Here is a 14,058-nt window from a genome sequence, read left to right on the forward strand (position 1 = left end):
GGTAGTAGACAAGGATGGTTGGGGATAGGTGATTGGCGCAGAAGCGGGAATGGGGCGCGTTCCCGACTTGAATACCTGGTAGGGCATCCTCCACGAACGTTTGGGCCATTTCTAACATGCAGTTTGATGACTGATTATTGCTGCTGCAGAGCGCGACTCATAAGCACCAATGGGAGAAGGTATTGTGTGGTGATTAGTCAGTGGGCGCGCCCGGGCACACGACATCCCCCGCCTCAGACTTGTGTATAGAGAAATTCCAGACAGCAGCTCGGCTGCAATGGAGATCTAATTGCCTGTTGGATGCGGCACGGAAAGCATACACTGCTACCCTACCTGCTGTCCTGGAAATGCCTACGGCTATTGTGAAGACATTCTATCACCACAGGGAGCTGCTAGATGAAAACCAAGCTAAGAATTTTCTGCAGGATATGCATAAATTGGCTTTCGATAACTATCCTAACGTATATAAACAACTCTCCGTCTCCACCGGGCTTCCTTCCCTCCTGATCCCTATCTTGTTTATTCTGCTTTATGAAGATGCCAAGTAGCTCCTATATCCCTCTCAAGGCTAGTGGTCATCAGGCTATTCTCATCCTTCCCGCCCACTGTCCCTCGTTAGCTATGAACCTGGAGCGATGCTAACAGACATACTTGTAATGAGCACGTTCGTATCCTCAGGAAACTTAATAGCCTTATTAGGGATATACGTCCTAGAAGAACTGTTATCCTTGTAGCTCACGGTGATCTTGGAACACACGCCGCTGAATAGACTGGCAGATGTTGAAAGGTTTCCAAGGCTGCTTGCCCCTGGAATGCCGAGGTCCACCGCCTTGACGGACTCGTGGGCCCTGATGATGATGTAGTTGTTTGTAAACGTCGCTTCCATAATGGGTAGTTACTGTAGATAATAGAAAGAGTCGGTGCAGTTGTAAGGTGATATGAGTTCTGAACCCAGGATACGACGACGGATCTTGTTTATATACAAGTTCCTAACACCTGCCTTCAGGAGGCATAGCTCTAAGCCCCTTTCACATGAGCCGTATGTGACGTCCTGCAGCTGAAATAGTACCGCAAGACGAATGACGTGTGCACCATAACCTCATGCATAAACCTAATATAGCAATCACTTCATTTATCAGGTATTACTTGTTTCCCCAGACGGAATTCCTGCGCCTCAACAGACCCATCTGGCTATGATCGTCCTAACGAGGCTGGCTGAACTGCACCGGGCGTGATCACCGGAGCAGAGGTCGCACCGTCGGTACAGTGTTGTCAGCCAATTGTCGTCTCATCGCTATCCTTTTGCTTCACGCCATGCCGGGAATGGTATATGCATAGAGGACGTAAGAGTTTGTACGTATGCATAGCGCCCCATAATTTCATGCAAGAACACCCTGCATCTAGCTGAAAGCATATGATAAGTTACGTCTGAATAAAACTATTCGCTTATTAGTCAACGGCATTACAGACCCACTATGCCAAGTCGGACTTTTGGCATCTCTTTTGAGAGGGTCTGCACTCAATTGGCCAACAACACAATGTAATGTGTCAGATGAGACAAAAGGTGGGGTGCGAGAAGCATTCCACGCCGCCGTATCAGTAACCCTATCATGGAACGTAAAATGTGACGAATGCCAGGCTACATCGTGGTGATCTCTTGCGCGGGGTCGGTCATGCTGTCTCCTTTCTCGCATTGTAATCGCGGGCACGCTGCTCTTATTTTTCTGGTCCAACCGCTTAGTTGTCAGTTCACATCACTGGCTCCAGGCCATGCCTTACAGGGACTAATTCAAATTGGCTCCCCGCAAATCTAAAATTCAGCTTACTTTGTCGGTTTCGGGGTTCCTACATTGTTTAAGCCGTGATCAGCAATTAGTTCGATTGATTGGCCAACATGGCTTGGGCCTTCACGGCGGTAGCAACCACATGGCTTTCCCTTATCACGAGATAGAGCTAGCATAGCCCTTTCATTGGCCGATCTAGACTAGAGGGATTTCGACCTTTCAGCTCCCCGCTATTGACTCTTGGCGTTCGGTCAGGTCATATGCTAAGTGGCCCTTAGACCTGCATATCTTATTACCCCGCCCTGCCGGCGCTCAATCAAAGACCGGGTAGTCGCGGCCTGTTAAAAATATGCAGCCGCTTCCCTTTTCATCCATGCCCGACGCGGCCATGCAGCCAACCATAATATTTCAACGAATCATAATGTGACTTTTCTGTTCTCGAGAGGAGAGAAAGGAGACAGCATGGAGAGCACATCTACGCCACACAAGAGATGAATAAACCTACTACAGCAATCAGTTCATGAATCAGTTCATTTTTCAGGTATACTTGTTTCCACAGACGGATTTCCTGCGCCTCAACGGACCCATCTGGCTATGATCGTCCGAATGTGGCCGGCTGAGCTGCACCGGGGGTGATCACAGGAGCGGAGGTTACATGTCAGCGTAGCGTTGCATGTTGCATGCATTTTCCAGACCTGGAAGATTATGCTGTCGATCAAGCCATACGATAATCCGACGGAAGTAAGTGGCTTAATCGAGTATCTACTGACAAACTCACGCATAGGTCGCAGTATAGGTCGACTGAGTCTGCTTGGGCAACGTTGCATTCACTAATTCGTCCCGATGCCAGCTGTAAACATGCCTCCCGCTTGCCAACCAGACCACATTTCGCCCATTCGATACTGAAGGTGTGGAAGAAAAGCTCCGAGTAGATGCAGTCTGTCTTATCAGTTCCTACGTGTCATGTATAAAAAAGAAAAAAGACCCTGAATTATCTGACAGATGGAAAATCACCTAGCATCCACTATACTCATCGTTTGAAAAGTCTACCTACTTGCTTATACTATATACGTCTATCTCAATGAGGTTTTATACTGCACTCGTCACTGTCCTCGGCCTCGGCAGAGTCATGGCCCAAGAGGACGCTGACCGCGATAAAGAACTCGCCGATCTCGTCAAGCAGGACATCGGCGCCAACTTCAACCGTACCCTTGCTTTACTCGAGGACAGAAACAAGTTCTCTGCCTCTGATGTCACAGACCTAGCCAAGCTATTCGGGTGGCAAGTTGCTGGCAGTCTAGATGGCGATATACTCAAGTTAGGCAAAGTCACCGTAAATATAGGGCAGGCTGCTACTATCGGGGGCCTCCTCGTCAATGGTGACTACAATATGACGGCGGATGCTCTCAAAGATTGGGCTAAGAACTTCGGCACCACCGCTTTGGCTTTCCTCCCCAAGGTCGGCGCCCTTGGGAACTTGCCCGGCTTCCTTACGATACTTGCCTCTATCGCTGGTACAATAGATGGGCATTACCACGCCAGTACATATGCTATAAGGGAGGCAGAGGCGGCCTGTTTCTCTAATGAGGGCCAGACTTACAAAGGACTCTGCGACAACTGCAACCCAAACCTCGTTATCTCCCTATTAGGCAAACTGCATAACTGTTCCGACGAGAAAGTTGCCCCTCGAGATGGACCGAGAGACTTAGACAGGGCAAAGCAGCTTTGCAGTAGTGTTCTATGCAATACTTATGCCCCAGATTCCCCTAATGGAAGAGACGCTATTCTATTTAACCAATACCGATACGATCCCCTACGCTCTTTCTGGTGCAAGACAAAGGAGGAACAAATCGGCTTGCTACTCAACCCAACTATTGGGGCTGTCCTCAGGGAGAACCTCAACGTGATAGACTATCATGAGTTCCGTAATAAGCTTGAGGACCCTTGTAAGGAGCTTTACGGTGGCGGTTCGAAGAACAAGTGCCCGACAAAGGCTGTCTTTCAAGAAAAGAACCGGCAGTTCCCTCCAGTTCAATACTGTGCCCCAGGTATTAGGGCAGCACCGCTTCCACGATACGTGCAGGACCCCAAGAACAGCAGTCTGTTCACCGATGAGTTAACATGGATGCAATATAAAAAGAACGATAACAGAACTTCGACCTGGACTGGCGAGTGCGGCAGTTATCGCGATAGTCAGGATGGGCTTCTAAACCATAGCTGCTGCGGGCCATTTAATTTTCCCACTGGCCGCTTCATTGTAAAGCCGGAAGATGGGGCACCGTGGTGTCATGGGGTGAGAGACGAGAATTTAAAGGTGCCAGATAATGAAAAAATGATTCCAACGCCAGATAATGTTCAGGGATAGGGTAGGCAGGCCAGACGAGGACTGGTTATAGACACAAGTTTAAGGTATAAAAGGATTTCAAATTGTAATAAAGTATAAAAAATCTACCTCCTTAGATATATTTTAGTATTTACAACTACTATAGTAAGGCAATAATCAATACATACTATAAATGCTTCTCCTTCCATTCTCCCTACTCAAATTCCCCCAGTAAAAGAGCAGCTACACAGTTGGCGTTTACACATCGACTACCGCCTAGAGACGCACCTTTACCAAGCCACAACATGTATTCCTGGCATGTCTTAAATGACTCATTAAAATGCTTCAAGAACCATTTAGTACGCCCTGGTCGACTAAATGCGCCAAAGCATAGAGGCATTACCATATCTGGGTATTGGCATGATATTGATGTGAGGTAATGAGATTGATTGATGTAAGGTTGAAGATCTAACTACAGACAAGACATGTCCTTCCTAGCTATATATACGTGACTGACGGATCGGACTATCTATATACCATCCATCATGTTCAACCTCAACAGTTATGGATGCTTTCTCCTAATGTCTGATAGCAATAGTTACCAGGCTTTTAGACATTCAGGTCCTTAACCTCGGTGTACTCGTCCTTAAATTCTCAGATTACTAATATTAAATAGTTATAACGTGGTTGATAAGCTTGCGTGACAGATAAGCATGCGTGACAAAAATCCTAGCCTTAAGACATCAAACCTCTTTAAAATAACCACAATCTATCTGATCAATTAAAACTACTCACTATACTCATCACCAGAGGCTGGAATATCTACCTTACAGGTCCTTGCATTATGCCCGGTCTCGCCGCATACTGTTGAATAGTGTCAAAAGGAAGCTCATGGAAGTAGCTTGAAAAGGCTATTGTCATCAAAGATGACAGTTGCCACCTATTGCCACAGGCTTAGCAAGCAGCTTCTAGTTGATTCCACATAGCACAGAAAAGACATATAGAGCCTGCTTTACACCTCAAGTAGAAAAGGAACAAGAACATAATTCACCTCAATATCTGACACATACACCACAACGCCGAACACCCGGTCCGACCGACCTCCTTCGCCCACCACTCCTCAATGATTCGGCCACTACCTGCGTATCAACATCCATCTGATCAATTACTTGTGATGCCTCCTCTACAGTCATAATCCCTCCTTTCTGTAGTCGAGTCTTTTTAGCCCTCCGGCGTCGGCTTAATATCCTATTTGCTTCTTCAAGATTCTTTAACCTAGCCTCTACTAAGGCTAGTTGATATAAATCTGCCTTTGTTGCTTTAGTACTAGACTTTAAAGCTTCAATAATTGACTCTGGTGAGCTACTTTTATGCCTTCTGATTCGCCTTTCGAGGTATTCAGACTGAGATTGGGCCTCAATTGCTGTTGTTGGGGTCTTTGAAGTCCAAGGGGTTGATGGTTCAGTAGCCTCCCCGGGAGGTGTTGGAGTCCGTAGCTGCACATCAAGCTTTGAGATCACATTTTCCGGGTTAAAAGGAGCAAGTCCGGCGCCTTTAAAACCTCCCCGGATATTACTTTTAGTGAAAGTAGCTTTAAAAGCGGCGTAAAATGCATCAAAGAACTCGGTCTTGGAAATATGGGTTATAGAGCATCTGATCAGATGCTCTATTTGTCGACCATAAGCTTGTTTTAACACAGCAAAGCACCCAACATCAAGAGGCTGGAGTAGATGAGATGCATGAGCCGGCATACAGAGCGTAATGATCTTGTTCTCCTCACAATATCTCTCGAAATTGGCGGAGTGGTGGCTTTCATGGCCATCAAGGATCAAAAGGCGATAGACACCAACTGATCGGTTGCTTGTTGATCGATCAAAGTGCTTGAGCCACTCAAGACCTAGCTCGTTATTTGTCCATCCATTTCGGCTCGTTGCAATAACCCAATCGCCGGGAAGATCGCATTCTCGGTACCAATTGGCAAGGTGATATTGGCCGGTACCAATAAGAAACGGCGGGATCAATTGACCTTCTGCATTGATCGCTTGGATTGCAGTAATCCATTCACGGTTTCCAGGCTGTACTGATTTTGGCCTCCCTTCCCTTTCAGAGCCTGTGACGACCATTCCGGACTGTATAATGCCCATCATAAAGCCGGTCTCATCAAAATTCCACATATCATCTGATCGGATACCGTATTTCGCAACTGTATTTGCCACGAGCCTAAACCAGTTACGAATGATTGTGGGATCTTCGCATTTAGCTCTCTGATAGTCATATTTGCGAAATAAACGCGTCTTTAGCTCTGGTTGTCGCTTGACAAAGTTATGAGCCCAGCGCTTGCCGACGGGTGATGCATCGCGATCAGCCAATAGAGAATTGGCCATTTCTTCCACAAAACGCAATCGCGATGGAAATCCTCGAGAGTCTAGGTCGAGAATGAATTGGACTATTATCTGTTCCTCTAGATCAGATAGTTTCCGTGACTTTGGAATCCAATCGCTTCGCGATTGAATGCCTTGTTGTCGACGCCATAGCATCATACGCCCAACTTTATAGATCTCTGCTGCGCGTCGGACTTTCAATTTTGGGTCATTTTGAAGGGCAAGAAGGGCAAGAAGGATTCTAGCTTCACTTGAGGATTGTGACATGTTGGGTGGTTGAGAATTATTTAATTAGATGGTAATGATGTAGGTTGAGGGAATTTTGTCACAGTGTGTCCAACAACCAAGTTACTTGACTTGGTTGTTGGACACACTGTTTTGTCACGCATGCTTATCTGTCACGCAAGCTTATCAACCACGTTATATATTAGTTATTATAAATAAGACTAAAATATTTATTTATCTCTCTGCTAACTAGTCTCATAACTATCTAGAGAAATTTCATCGTCCTCTATACTCTCCTCTGACCCGTCTTCTTCCTCAATTAAAACACTGTAAGGGGTGTCAGCGGGCTCGATAGTCCATTCTGGCGGCTCGCTCTGTTGCAGAAATTGATCTAATAGCGACTGATCTTGTGCAGTTGTTTCTATTTCCTCCTGCCTAGCGTCGAGGTGGCTGCGGATATCGTACTGATCACCCTGGTTGTTAAGCCGACGTCTCGTCCAACGCAATCGTGCCAAGAAAGTAGACGAGTGGCCGGGTAATGTCTCCATGGTGTCAAGTAAGCCAATAATATTATCGCGAGTAGGCAAAATAATGGTTGGTTGGCTCACAGTCTGTTCGAGGATCTGCCTTGAGATGTGTGTTTCTGCCACCGGTACGCGGAATATATCTTCGTCTATGCCACCGCCGGTGCGTGATGGTTGGTTCAACAACCACGGTTGGATAAAGTTCACATCATTATCTCTTCCCCAGATTGGGCCGGTAATGTACGACGCATAGAGTAATGCTCGCCGGCAATGACGTTGGATCTTTTTACGGTCACTGGAGCGCAGACCAGGCTGGCGAATCTATCTACCGATGTAGATGAAATGTAGATGTAGATAGATGTAGATCTACATCTATCTATCTACCAGAGAGCATGTGGGTCATCTATCTATCTACCTGGAGGTCCGGTAGATAGACGAAATGTAGATAGATGCCAAGACGGCTGGTGAAAATTGGGTAAGGTAGCTGTACTTTCTCGGTACTAATAGCATCCTCCTACTCCGAAGTATTGATACCTCTGACGATCCCTTCCCCAACCGTCCTCCCATTTCCCGATTTCCCCACGCCCTCCCCCTTTTTCGATTGGGTCTTGGTTTGGCAGATTCTCATTGCCCTTGATGCCACCCAGAACATTGCCCAAATGGCATCTCAAAGCGATTTATTTAGTTACGCAACTGATGCTAACATATCGGAAATATCCTATCCAGGAGATCCAACCTTGCCGATGCACGATTCCTCGTCTCGCAGCAGCCGTTCAATCATCAAAGACTGGGATGCAGTATCGCAGGCTGTCCGCAGCCACTGGGTCCTCTCAGCTCGAACTGGACAAGCTACCGGCTGGTTTTGGGCTCACGGCTATGACGTTCAAGCTAGGTCCAAAGGCAATGAGTCTGGCCCCCATACGTGGCTCTGTTGTCACTGTGTCCAGCATGGCGTTCCCCGGCCAAAGGCTTACGTCTCGTCCAATACTCGGAACATTGAAGGTCATCTCAGCAAGGCCCACAATATTTTTCATCCAGATCCATCAAAAGCAACACGATATATGCAGGAGCGCCCCCTAATCAACTAACCCTTCATGATTTGGCAGCCAAGAAACGGAAGAGGGACGACTTTCACGACGAGTTGGTTACTCGATTTGACAAGACCACGTTCCAGCGCCACATTGTCCAGTGGATCACCGATGCAAATCTGTCATTTCGCGTACCGGAGCATAAAGGCCTCCAAAAGGTCTTTCAGTACCTGAACCCCTTGGTTCACGAGACTTCCGCCAATCTAACCCACGAAACGGTTCGAGTTAGGATCATCGACGAGTTCAACACATACAAATCGCGCGTCATCCACGCACTGTCACGAAGCCCAAGCCAGGTTCATATTGCATTTGATGGCTGGACGTCCCGGAACAGACATTCATTCTTCTCCATAAATGCCTTCTTCCTCGATGAAGATACATTCCAGCCACGGAAGATCGTCCTTGGCCTCCCAAACGTCGCCATAGCGCACACGGGAGAAAATATCTCAGCCGCTATTATGGAGGTGTTGGATGACTTCGGGTTGATTGCAAGCAACAAGGTTGGATGCATTATTCTCGATAACGCCGCAAGCAATGAAGGAGCAGTCGAAGCGATAGGCCACAAGCTTCAGTGGCAGAATCCGGCCAGCAGAAGGATTCGGTGTTTCGGGCATATTCTTCATCTTGTCGCCAAAGCGCTCCTCTTCATTAAAGACAGCAATACACTCGAGGACCTTGATGCGGACGATTTTACAGAGTGGACAAAAAGAGGTCCAGTAGGTAAACTCCATAACCTTGTCGTCTGGGTCAATCGGTCGAATAAGGCGACAGCAATTCTGCGGAAAATACAAGATGAGGACCCTGACAAGTCCTATCCAGGCACTCTTGATGTCGTGCTTGACAACGGCACACGCTGGCTGTCTCAATATTATATGATCGAGCGAGCAATTAAGCTCCGACGCTATCTGGAGGAGCTCATTGACATTACGATTCAATCAAGCAGGAAATTTCAACGGCCCAGATCTACCCGTACCCAGCCGCCAAGCCAACTCCCTCGATGTCTTGAGGAAGCAAATCTACTGAGTGACGCAGACTGGGATGCCCTCAGTTGGTTCAGAGATATTCTTAGAATGTTCGATTCTTGCCTTTTGCGGCTTGAAGGGGACTGTCAGCTCCGAGTCCGTAAGGGAGGCGTTGAAGCTCAATATGGAATTATTTGGCAGGTTGCTGTCGCATACGAATTCCTTCTTTCAACGCTGGAGAAAGCAAAGACTGAGGCAACACATCGGGTGGAACCTAGCTACTATTCCTCGTGCGTCAATTCGGCCTGGGCCAAGCTCAACAAGTACTACACCAAGCTTGATGAGACGCCAATATACTATGCAGCCACGGTTCTCCACCCCGGTATACAGTGGTCGTTCTTGACAAAAGCCTACGGTGAGAAGGAGGAATGGCTTTTCGCGGCACGCCAGCTCATCCAAAAGCTCTGGGAAGAGGAGTATCGCGACCTTCCCGCTCAGTGGGAAATCTCGAGCAGTAACCTTCCTGCCGCGGTGAGGGCGCGCGAGTACAATCCATTTGATTCCTTCCAAGACGAATTAATATCATCCACCCGCCACGGCCATGACGAAGCTACAGACGAACTGGAGAGGTGGTTGCCTACAAAGCAAGACATATACACAACATACCACAATCCTCTGGAATACTGGTCTGCAAAGAGATTTGAGTATCCGCGAGTGGCGAAAATGGCGATTGACATCCTCTCGGTCCCAGCAATGGCTTCTGAGTGTGAGAGGACCTTTTCTTCCGCTGGTAGTATGGTTTCGCCCAAGAGGTCGCGCTTAGATGCAAGCACAATTGCCGTTACTCAGACGGTAAGGTCGTGGTTACGGGCTGGGCTACTAGAAGGGTATGAAGGTTTACTGAAGGAGGTGGGCGACGACACGGCCGAGGATTAGCCGACCGTCTATCTACCGAATCTATCTACATCTACATGTAGCCTACATCTATCTATCTACATTGCAAATTATGACTAAGCATCTACATCTATCTACATGAGGTGCCGGTAGATAGATGTAGATAGATTCGCCAGCCTGGCGCAGACCATCAACACCATGCATGATTTCGACCCAGTGCGGCCAGATAGCTCTTTCGATACCACCAAACTCACGGGATGTCAGGATAAAGGGCGTTGAGCAAGGTGACAAACCTTCGGGATACTCGCGACGGCAATAAACGGACGACAACGGCGTGTTCTCCTCTGCACGAGGCGGCGAAAAGTAAGGGGCCCAGTACTGGATTTGGAAGAAGGGTGGCTTGTCATGGTGCCAGGTGGTGCGGCCGTGACTGGTGCCCACTCCCTTACTATGGTCGCAGTTGAATGCGACCTGGATGTAGTACCCAATCTGGCGACTAAAACAGCCGTCGAAAGGGCCCAATGATGCACAAGTCTTCTCCCAGACCTCCTTGAATCTTCGATAGAGCTGGAGAAAGAAGAGTGCATTCCAGGTTGGTGGTTTGGCGCGGCAAAAGATCTGCTGAAACAGAAAGTCAGACCAACTGTTTTTAGGGGGCAGGCGCCGACGAGTAGTCATCCAGCAAGGTAGCTCCTCGGGCAGAGCAGACTGCAATGATGACGACGAGGACATATTAAAGTCGCTACGATCGTTCTCATCAACATCATCCGTCATAACTTGGCAATATTTAGCCCACGCCTCAGCGTAGATGCCGTGGATAGTTTGGGCGGTAGGAATTCGGCTCGTCTCAGCTGCTGAATCCTCCTGGGCTTGTTTCAACAAGTCAAGTACTGGCAGTTTCTGGCGCCCGACCTGCCCTCGGGTTCGATCCCAATATGAGTGTAACTTGGCGAGGAAGTGCTGATGGTATGCCCGGGCTATTTCCTGCGTGGCGAGAGTGATGGCCCTGCCAGCAAGTCTCTCGGCATCCTCTCTATGACCTTGATCATACTCTATACGAGCGTTGCTGGTCAATTGTTGGAATCGCAGTTCGATAGTGACCTGGTTGGCAGTGAGTGCTTGAACATTGCATTGACGAGCTAGTTTGGCCTGCAATGGATTGCGGGATATGTAGAGGTCGATCAAAACCTCGAGCGCGATATGCCCTCTCTGCCAATTGAAATGACCATCGGGGATCCATAGCGTGCCCGAGGTGTCGATTGTATCTCCCAGGCCTAGACCACGACGCTGCTTGAGCGACCTCTGGCCGCGGCCGCGCGTCCGCACCGTCCAGGTTGGCCGCCAGATCCAGTTGTCGAATCCATACTCTTGCTCATCGTCAACTGAATGTATGAGAAGACGACATAGAAGCTGCGCGGTGTAAAGTCCAAGGATCTGCTGGACGGGATCGAGTGAGGAGGAGGAGGATGACGACGACGACGATGATAAAGGCTTGGCTACTTCATTCGACGCTTGTAGAAATATGTGGTCGAGTGGAAGTAAAAAGCGAGCAGCCTGCGTAGACACAAATTTCACCACTGTCTCCGTTGGAAGCACCCAAAAAGGACAGTGTTGATCACTGGCTGTGGAAGTGAAGGGAACATTCCAGCACACTGGGCCAGTATGAGGGTTCTGGTCAGGGTCTAGCATGCCGTCGGCCCACATGGCGAGGATAACATCGAGACGGAAGGTGACCTCTTTCCGGATCCCAAAATTCGGATACCTTTTCAAAGTGGCGACGGCTCTCATATGCCGCTTATTGGCTTCCCTAGCATCTACAAGATGGGATCGATTGAGCTGCGATACGAATGCACGCTGTCGGTTTTGATCTGTAGCTGCTAGATCTTTTAAGATTGCCTCGTCAAAAGCCAGAAGCAGTGTGTCCAACAACCAAGTCAAGTAACTTGGCTGCTTGAGGTGGGGCCTCATATATAGCCATCTGGCCTATGAGATCCGTTCTCCTGGGGGCCACATCACTAATGCTGATGATGTTGCCCCCAGGAGAACGGATCTCATAGGCCAGATGGCTATATATGAGGCCCCACCTCAAGCAGCCAAGTTACTTGACTTGGTTGTTGGACACACTGGCCAGAAGCGGCAATAGCCCCGAGCTAAAAAGCTGGTAATCGCTGAACATGACTCCAAATAGATCTTTGCTACAGTTGTATGCCTTGGCCCGAATGATCCCGGGTGATCTAGCCTCCGGGTGGCCAGGATTTGATGCCCGACTCGGCTTTGCCTTGGCGTAATATGTTCCCACGTCACGAAGAAGATATGACCGATACTGGTCAGCAACTAGAGGGGCTTCGGGGACAACACCACCCAGTTGATCATGGAGGTGGTCGCAGCAAGCGCTCTTCCACAGAAGTGTCCAGGGCTCATCTCTATGGGCTGGCGATGGAGACGATGGTTGGCTTACGTGATCTCTCATGCCTACATCGAGCCAGCAAGAGTGCATGTCAATCTGACTTGCGTTAAGTCCAGCTAGGACGATGTTACGAAACAGGGCCAAGCTTCCCTCAACTGTCTGCGATGCAAATGTGTTCTTCAGATCGTGTGCTTGGAAGAGTAGACGAGGGTTCTCGAAGTAGGGAACGGCTTCTCCTCTCCTGGTTTGGACACGATGCATATTCGCTTTCTCCACTACCGATGCCCAGAACTCTGCAAGGTTGCTGGCAGGGATGCTATAAGATAGGCGAAACGCTCGGCTCTCATCTTCGGCGCTCCAACGGCCGGCACCTGGCTTCTCCTGGTATGCACGAGACTTGGCGTATAAGAGATCGTACGAGCTGGGTATCTCTTGTCGCACATAATCAGGGACGGTTTCGAATATAGCCGGAAGGATAATCTCGTCATATAAATCCTTAAATCGTGTGAGAGAAAGGCTGTTGGCGGAAGCCTTCGTGTACGATCGAGCTCCGTTGGGGAAAAATAGCAGAACGGAGAAGCGGACACCTGCGGTAATGAATGTGCCGATAGAAGTGTGTCTCGTGTGTGCCAGGTCCAGACCATGAGGCTGTATGACTTGAGCGGTAGAGATGTTACTCTTGTAAGCCGGGAAGAAAGAAAGCCGAAAGTGACCGGGGGCTCGGATAGCGGACAGACTCTTTGCCCCCAACCAGATGCTATCGACATCCCACTGTCGCTCAACGGTTACGGAGCCAACAGCAGAGAAGTCTGTCATCTTGGGCTTAGCTTTCCGAAGACAATGCTTGCAAACCCATTTCCTCTTCGTGGGAGAATCGCGGGCTTGAATGTCAAAGCCGTGCTGCCAAACCCACGAAGTCTGCCTGCCAACGTGTTCCGAAATCGAGAAACCCGGAAACTTGTGCCATGGGAAGGCTTTCCAATCTCCTGGCGAAGCATCCAAGTTATTAGGTGAAGCACTAGGTGCGCTGCAGTCGGGACTCTGGCACTTGACAGGTACGTTGGCGTCCATTTGAAGATTAGGAAAGGAATAGAATGCACGCAATGATCTTTCTGCAAGGGTCATGGGGCGCGACGACAGCTGAGACGCGTTCATAAACCCCTAATGCTAGGTGCAGTTGGCACGTGCATCAAAAATACGGGGCAAAAGTATTAGCAGGGGTCCTGTGGATGCGACTTATGGGACTACACGGACTGGGCGCTACCCTGAACCACTGCCATTAACGACGTTGAAAGCATCTAGGTGGAATTGAAACAATCAATGGGAGTGTCAAATGGAATTGATTGAATTGATGCACGTGACTTCAACTTCCATAAAATTGACGGGATTGAGTTGATGGTTGAATTGATCGCCAGCCTGGGTACAGATATCACCAGCAGAATCTTTAGTATCAGCTTGTCTCCATTAGCG

At 48.6% G+C, this 14,058-nt stretch overlaps 5 protein-coding genes across 5 annotated transcripts; 1 reads left to right on the forward strand and 4 right to left on the reverse strand.

Moving 5' to 3' along the window:
* Positions 1-519: 519 nt before the first annotated feature.
* FPOAC1_013725 (uncharacterized protein) lies at positions 520-886 on the reverse strand (the record flags this gene model as incomplete). Its single annotated transcript, XM_044858066.1, has 2 exons — positions 520-605; positions 652-886. 2 exons carry the CDS (start codon positions 884-886, stop codon positions 520-522), a joined length of 321 nt encoding a protein of 106 aa, XP_044700890.1.
* Positions 887-2,865: 1,979 nt separating this feature from the next.
* On the forward strand, positions 2,866-4,149 carry FPOAC1_013726 (uncharacterized protein; the record flags this gene model as incomplete). Its single annotated transcript, XM_044858067.1, has 1 exon — positions 2,866-4,149. The coding sequence occupies one exon, from the start codon at positions 2,866-2,868 to the stop codon at positions 4,147-4,149; it is 1,284 nt and encodes a 427-aa protein (XP_044700891.1).
* A 2,809-nt stretch (positions 4,150-6,958) lies between these two features.
* Positions 6,959-8,234, reverse strand: FPOAC1_013727 (uncharacterized protein; the record flags this gene model as incomplete). The annotated part of the gene is made up of 2 exons (XM_044858068.1): positions 6,959-7,340; positions 8,212-8,234. The coding sequence occupies 2 exons, from the start codon at positions 8,232-8,234 to the stop codon at positions 6,959-6,961; spliced, it is 405 nt and encodes a 134-aa protein (XP_044700892.1).
* A 2,037-nt stretch (positions 8,235-10,271) lies between these two features.
* FPOAC1_013728 (uncharacterized protein) lies at positions 10,272-12,149 on the reverse strand (the record flags this gene model as incomplete). The annotated part of the gene is made up of 1 exon (XM_044858069.1): positions 10,272-12,149. One exon carries the CDS (start codon positions 12,147-12,149, stop codon positions 10,272-10,274), a length of 1,878 nt encoding a protein of 625 aa, XP_044700893.1.
* A 130-nt stretch (positions 12,150-12,279) lies between these two features.
* Positions 12,280-13,659, reverse strand: FPOAC1_013729 (uncharacterized protein; the record flags this gene model as incomplete). Its single annotated transcript, XM_044858070.1, has 1 exon — positions 12,280-13,659. The coding sequence occupies one exon, from the start codon at positions 13,657-13,659 to the stop codon at positions 12,280-12,282; it is 1,380 nt and encodes a 459-aa protein (XP_044700894.1).
* Positions 13,660-14,058: the final 399 nt, after the last annotated feature.

This window comes from Fusarium poae (genome assembly GCF_019609905.1).
Source record: "Fusarium poae strain DAOMC 252244 chromosome Unknown contig_3, whole genome shotgun sequence".
Classification (NCBI taxonomy): Eukaryota; Fungi; Ascomycota; class Sordariomycetes; order Hypocreales; family Nectriaceae; genus Fusarium; species Fusarium poae.